This window comes from Sinocyclocheilus anshuiensis, unplaced genomic scaffold, assembly GCF_001515605.1.
Source record: "Sinocyclocheilus anshuiensis isolate Anshui unplaced genomic scaffold, SAMN03320099.WGS_v1.1 scaffold1170, whole genome shotgun sequence".
Classification (NCBI taxonomy): Eukaryota; Metazoa; Chordata; class Actinopteri; order Cypriniformes; family Cyprinidae; genus Sinocyclocheilus; species Sinocyclocheilus anshuiensis.
Window position 1 is genome coordinate 460,868 of NW_015538055.1, and position 7,408 is coordinate 468,275.

Here is a 7,408-nt window from a genome sequence, read left to right on the forward strand (position 1 = left end):
ATATATATATACAGTATATATTAAAAAATAAAAATTATAAAAGTATATACCGAAATTACTAAAACTGCTGAAAAAAAGAAGCTAATTCAAAATATTCATAAATACTATAATAGTATATAAATAGTACTAAAATAACACTGGTTGGAACAACATGAGGTTGAGTGAATGATGACAGATGTTTCAATATCGGGTGAACTATCTCTTTAAGTGTGTATTTTTTTCCAGTGTTAAAAACTCTTCCATCCCAGCTTAGTTGATTCATCCAAAAAGTGTAAACAGTATGGCTATGACACTATTAAACATTGCTCTTTGTCTTTGAACAATCAGTCCAGAATCGCAACACTGACTCAACCAATGAGGAAATTTTGGGTGTGTTACTATAACGTTTTCAGACCAGTGACTGATGGGGAAAGCATTTGTTTAAAGTTACACACTTCGGCTCTTGTGTAAACCTACTCACTAAATCATGGACCAAACTCAAACAGTGCAAATTTTTTATTTAGTCTACGCTGAATGATGCTAACCGATTGATCTTTTGCGTCTCGTTGAATAACTCTGCAGAAACAGCCCCCTGGTGGGATTCCTGCCACTAGCACTACAGTGACATTGTCTGAATCTGCAGCTGATCCCAGTTTGGCAATATGCAAAAGAGTATTACACCAGCGCTTAATCCAGACACATCTGGAGCATGCTGGCGGCGTGCTAATCAACTCTGGGAGGATTAGCATCAGGCTAGCGTCATTCCGCAAGGCAAGTCTTGTCTAGTCTAGCTGAAAGCTTTCGTTCCATTCTGAGGGAATCTAGCGGGATGGTGACAGTCACCACTCGTTTGACTTTGATGTATGCTAAGTCTGTTTGCCATATCGTATTTTCTTGATCTTGAAGGTTTGGAAGGGAAACGTGTTTGTTATTCTGTTACCCCACAACATAGTAGCCTATTACGTTTCGCATCTGTCAGAGCCGTTACCATCATAGACATGTTGCACTTCATATTCAGTTTTGTGGTCAATATGACTTTTTCGATACTTGATTGTTGAATAATAACATTGTCCTCAACCTTGTCCTCAATACACTACAAAAATTATTTTCTTACTCAGTATTTTTGACTTGTTTTACAGTACAAATATCTAAATATTCTTAAAATCACGATACATTTATTTGAGAAGCAAAATTGCTTAAGTCTTGTTTTTGTGTTGCCTTGTTTGAGTTAAGTGAGTTGATGCTTAAAACAAGAAAAAAATATCTGCCAATTGGGTAAGAAAAATAAACTTAATTCATAGGTTTTATTTTTCTTCCCCTATTTGTTCTTGTTTTTAGTTTTAACTTTCATAAATTTTTTTCAGATAACAAGACTTTTACATAATTTTGCTTCTTAAAGTAAATGTATCTTGTTTTAAGAATGTTGAGATATTTTACTGGAAAAAAAGACAAAAATACTAAAAGTTTTGCAGTGTCTGTGCATCGTCTGTTATGTTAATAGATTACATTCATCCTAGCATTTATGATATCAGCTTTGTAAATAGTCAACATTTTTCCCTACAAAGTAAAAAACAAAAATGTCACTGTATAGTATTTTTTTTTGTGGTCATGTGGACATTTCATTATCATCTACAGTACATGTCAGATTAGGTCATAAGTAATTACATCTGTTGTTTATTTAGGCCTCTTGTTGACTTGTAGTTGAATTATGTAATTAAGCACTCAAGTTTCTTCCCAAAGGAGCAAGAGGAACTTATTTAGCCTCTGACTAGAGTCTCAAGTTCAAGTCTGCAGTCGTCAAACCTAATCTTTATAATTATCCACCATGGTATGGCAACAAAGTTGAACTTTGTTTCCTTTCACAGACTGATCCACGGACCGCCGTTAAAACATGACGATCTCAAAGCACAACAGCATCATATGGCACTATTTTCGGCCTCAATATGTGAGGAAATAACGTATCAAAATAGCTCCAGGACATCATAGTTTGTAAGTTTGTAGCACTGGAGCTTGAGCAAGACAACCAGTCCTGTACTCTAGTTCTGGACTTATCATCTTGGGAGATACTCCTTTGGCAAGCTAGAATGGTTGCTGGCTCTGAGGGCCTGGTCCACAGTGCTGATGTAGCCATCAATCAGCCGTTTCATATCTAGGGTGAAGGGGTCAAAGATGGGCCGTCGCGCACCTGAGCGCTTGAAGTGGCCATCCTTGTTGCACTCAGCACAGAGGAGCCGCTCCTCGCTGACACTGGTATTGAGGAAGGAAGTGATGGATCGTAATGTGGGCACCAGTGACTCCTGCAACTCCTCATAATGCACCACCAGAAGGTTCTTTCCATAACGCAGCCAGTCCAATACGTGAGAAGCCCACCAGGAGGCATAACTACCCACAAATTCTGGCCACTCTAGAAGGAGGAGAAAATAGGACGGTAAGAAACATTACGTAAAGGATTTGCACTATATGTTAAATAATCCCTTTACCATAGATAGACAGATTGATAGATAGACTAACTGAAAATAAATAAAGACTAAAAATGAGCTAAAACTATAACTGAAACAAAAATTTAAACTAAGTAGTTACATTTAAAAATAAAAAAGCAAATAAAATTACAAAAAAATGACATTACTTAAAAAAAAAGAACATTTAAAAATAAGTTATTAAATTAAAATTAATAATTGTAATAAAAACTCTCATAGTGTATAAATAATACCAAAATAACACTGACACATGCATAGTATGTTTCTCATGGACACTACAGAGCTAAACTTATACTGTACTCATAATACCTTTGCTCTTCCAGTGCTGATCAGAAGCGTAACCAAGATGCCCGGCGCACTTGCGGTTGAACTCAGCCATGAGCGAGCGGTAGGGGTTTCTTATCAACAGTATTGCTGAGTCATACATCTCTATATCCCGCTGGCCGCTCTCATGTGTCTTCACACAGATGGTTCTTCCACTCTTCCAGTAATCTTTCTCCCCCTTGAAGCCTGCACAGTTGGGAGGAGAAAAGGATTAGAATATACAGCCAACTGCATGTGGCGACCGCTCAGTGCCACCTCTGAATCCAAACGCATATGTTCCAAAAACTGCACCAAAAATGGTGTTAGTCCAGCATGGGCTCTACGGCCCCCCTCAGGCAAATGTGTCAGGTTCTGTGATGGATTTGAAAAGGCACTGTGACTTTCAAGGCAGGTCAAGTTCTTTAATGATAGAAACAAAATATCCTCAATAAAGTTTGGCATTTGAAAGAAAAGAGAAGGTCAGCTGTGCCCAAATGCACGTTATCAAGAGGTCTCAAATAGCTGCATGGTAGGAGCTGAAGAAAAAGAAAAACTGTATAAAGTTGCTCTGCTGCTTTTAATAAATCATTCTAAAAGACTCACCAAACTTTGGAGTTACTGTTTAGATCAGTCCAAACTTCTTTAAAAAAAGGTAGTCCTAAGCCAGTCCTAATGATAATGGCACTGTTTTATGCAGTATGTGCTTAGTAATGCAAACAACGCCATGACATTGTGGTGGCAGATTAACCTTTGGTTAAATGCCCACTTTCCATTAAAGACATCAGCCTGTTTATGTGCAAAAAGATAGCAATGATAATAAATTCATCCCATCCAATGTCAGTGCAATAATATTTTTTCAGAGAGGCTTGATTTGCGACAAAGATGTCCTCCATCAACGATGCTTGCAAGCTTTTAAAACGGTAAGATTTATGAGTGGTGATACTGTTACCTCTATTGTAGATTGTGCCATCAAAATAGTAACTGCCTGTGTAGTAGCCTGTGGCAAGCTCGATCAGATGCCTCACCCAGGTGTTTCCCGCACCAGGAAAACTGGACAAAGCCACGAGTGAGCTTGACTTCTCAGGTAGAAACTTCTTCTCTGTGCATCTGGAATCTGGACAGAAATAAATGTCTAATATTTATTTTCACTTGAAAGAAGGTAAGTTACCATATAACAACCTGTTATTTTCAGCCAGGCAGTATGTTATGGCATCTATTCATTAAAAAGAAAAATCCCATTATAAAACTATTGTCCAATCTTTAGAAATAAAATTATGTTAAGGACTACTTTAACATTGTATTTTTCATTATGCTGTGCTTTTCAAGCTGTGTGTAGCACCTACAGCTCTGCATAGTCGTCTGAAGGATCCTGATGTTAGGTAAGAATGGCTAAAGTTTATTTTTAACAACAATTGTTAACAATTGTCTTACTTGTGTTATGATACTATTTCCTATTGCTAGTTGGTGGCAGGTGGTATTAGAGGGAGGAAATATTTGGTAAATTTGGTCCATTGAATTATGACTGAATAAAAAAAATTATTAACCAGCACAACTGTTTTCAATATTTATAATAATATGAAATGTTTCTTGAGCAGCAAATCAGCATTTTAGAATGCTGATTCATTCATTCATTCCCCTCACAAATTAGGTGATAAAAGCACTCAGTAGAAATCCTCTCTAGTTAGCTACCAAATCCACCCACAAAGACAACAAGCTGTTAAAGATATTTACTTTCAGTCTTGCTTATTATTTTTCAAGCTGTCTCTGTCTCAGATATATGAGTACTTTACAGATGTGGGTGCCCTTAGGCTATTATGTGTTGTTAGAAAGTTTAGCATTGCCAGGTATACCTAAAAAGTTATTATTCACTTTTACATTCTTTCATGACTTCCCAAAGAAAAATGTTGGAATTGTGGGAGCAGGCACCGTTTAATTCTAGCATACATCTCGAGGCTGAGCTCTATGTGAGAAGATTAAACTGCCCGTGTGGGGAAATGTGAGCACAGAGGTAATTATTAAGATCAGTGAGGTTTCCACAGAGTCTTACCTTGAACAGGTGTCTGATAAACCTGGAGGAAGAGCTGATGGGAACTTTGGATAGGCAGACTGCTGTTTTCCACAGCACAGAGCTCCTCTTTCACCGGCTCATGAAGAGTGAAGCGAGGGGTGACATAGCCACAGAAACAGTCAGGCTTCCTGACCAGAGCCAGAGGAAACTCCTGATACAGAGAGAGTAAATATGTATATGAATGACAGCAATGTCTCTTAATCCATACTTCAAATTACAACTATTTTGAGTTATTATTATCTGAAAATGTTCTCAAGCAATGCAATTAGCTTAGCTAAAGATGAGGATGAATCAATTGACCATGTTGCAAGAGTGCAACAAAGCATGACATTCTGATAGAAAGGGCTCAAATTATACTGCAATCAAGGTGATAAAGCTGCATAGAAGATTGATTACAGAGCGAATTTGTGCTCTCTGGGGACACATTAATATTTAAACAAGCAGATTGTGTTCAGAAGAGTGGGAAAAAATCAAATATCAGGTGTGCACCTAGCAGAGCAAGAACTACAGCAGACCATGTCCAATCCACATGAATCTAGTATTGATAAAGTCAAGAAAGTCAAGACCTGATCCATGCAGGTCTCGATGCACCACTGGGAGGTGCGGTTGGGCTGGATGGCATGAGCCAGGGAAGCTGCTGTTGTGTTATCAGGTTTTTTGAAGCAGCCCCGGTAGCGCACTTTCCTGTCTGAAGGCAGAGGAGAATGGAGAACATTGCTGATTTACAGGAGAAAAATAGTGTAGGAACAAGATTTTGTGCCAACACTCAACTCATTGCCCTAAGGTTTGGAATGCTGCAGTGAATGTGTAATTAAGATGTATGTATAAAAAAAAAGAACTCATAGACGTTCAAAGAAATATCAAACAGTTCAAGGAATCAGGTTGTATGGGTAATGAGTGAACTGCAAAGAAGCCACATTTCACAGAAATAGGAAACTACGCTATCTAATATGAATAATTTTATCATTTTTTTCTGAGTTGCTTCAGCTTTTTACAAACTCTTTTCAGACACAGCTGCATGTTTCTTTTAGCAAGTGCGTTTGAATGCAAGGAAAGGAATGAATTTGATGAAACTCACTATGCTTTAAATTGACATTTCGAATTTTTTGAAAGTTTCCCTTGATAACATATGTACACAACATAAATATTAATAATATGTTTAGTTGATATCCACTACCATTCAAAAGATTTTTGGATATTTCTGAAAAAAAAAAAACTTTAATGCTTACAAGGCTTCATTTATTTTATAGAAAACAGTAAAAACAGCAATATTACTAAATATTATTACAATTTGAAATAACTTTTTTTTTATATATATATGAATATATTTTAAAATGTCATTTATTCCTGTGATGACAGTGTTCAAGGTCACATGATCCTTAACAAATCATTCTAATATGCTGATTTCCTGCTCAGGAAACATTTCTTATTATTAATGTTATAAAAAGTTGTGCTGCTTAATATTTTTTGTGGAAACGTTGATACATTTTTTTCAGGATTCTCTGATGAATAAATAGAAAGTTCAAAAGGAAAGCATTTATTTGAAATAAAAATCTTTTGTAACAATGTCTTTACTGTCACTTTTACATTAATGCATAATAATATTTGTATCATTTATATAGCACTTTCCAAAGCTCACTGTAACTTAAAACATTTTAAGAAATTTTAATGACTTAAAACCTGTTATTTTGTATCACAGAGATACTGTTATAGTTTTTATTTATATTTTGAATCAGTACTTTTTTATTTTTCTATTTTCTATTTTCATTCCTGTTAAAGTTTTATGTCTATATATTTTTTATTCATTTCAGTTTTAATTTAAGTTGTTTTAGCTCATCAAGTTTTGCTTCAGTTAAAAATAATGATTTTTTTTAATGGTTTTAGTTTCAGTTTTAGATTTAGTTAACTAGAAGAACGTCTCGGTTACGCATGTAACCCTCGTTACCTGAAGGAGGGAACGGAGACGTCACGTCGGTGACCGACGAATTGGGATCTTGCTTAGAGAGACCAATCCACTTCGAGTGTAAACTAAATGAGCCAATGCACATTGGCATGCGATGATTGTATCCAGCTGCCGCTGATCACAGCGTGAGCATAAAAAGGCAGCCGGTGCAACGCATACCACGTTTTCGCTGATTAGCCGATCCGGTGACCCGGCCGCTCAGCGGTGGTACAGCAGCCGTGGCTACGGGACGTGACGTCTCCGTTCCCTCCTTCAGGGAACGAGGGTTACATACATAACCGAGATGTTCCCTTTAATAGGTTAACGCGACTGAGTGCCAGTTTGTCAGCCCATGAAAACATTTGCACAGAAAAATATCAGGTGTGCGGAGAGACTGAACATGCAGCCACACAAATATTTGTCAAAGACGCACGCAAAGATATTGCCTAAAAGGAAGCAGTAATTCTAGTAGAGTGAGCTTAAATATCAAGGGGCAGAGATAACCCATGTGCAATAGATTCCATCCAAAGGAACACAATGTCAAAAACTGGGTCTGTTTAACAGTTTTTGATAGGATCTGTGCGTAACCCTTATTGTGTGGTGATGAGGCCAACGGGGATGAATTCCTCACCTGCTGAA

At 37.0% G+C, this 7,408-nt stretch overlaps 1 protein-coding gene across 1 annotated transcript in view; it reads right to left on the reverse strand.

Annotated features, from left to right (window-relative positions):
• Nucleotides 1–1,334: 1,334 nt before the first annotated feature.
• wscd1a (WSC domain containing 1a) overlaps nucleotides 1,335–7,408 on the reverse strand; it is a 34,511-nt gene continuing 28,437 nt past the window's right edge. Inside the window, exons 5-9 of the mRNA XM_016478793.1 lie at nucleotides 5,394–5,515; nucleotides 4,807–4,978; nucleotides 3,709–3,873; nucleotides 2,766–2,966; nucleotides 1,335–2,383 (exon numbers count right to left, since the gene is read on the reverse strand). Coding sequence (XP_016334279.1) covers nucleotides 2,031–2,383; nucleotides 2,766–2,966; nucleotides 3,709–3,873; nucleotides 4,807–4,978; nucleotides 5,394–5,515 — 1,013 coding nt within the window. The 3' untranslated portion in view covers nucleotides 1,335–2,030. The remainder of the gene's footprint in view (nucleotides 2,384–2,765; nucleotides 2,967–3,708; nucleotides 3,874–4,806; nucleotides 4,979–5,393; nucleotides 5,516–7,408) is intronic.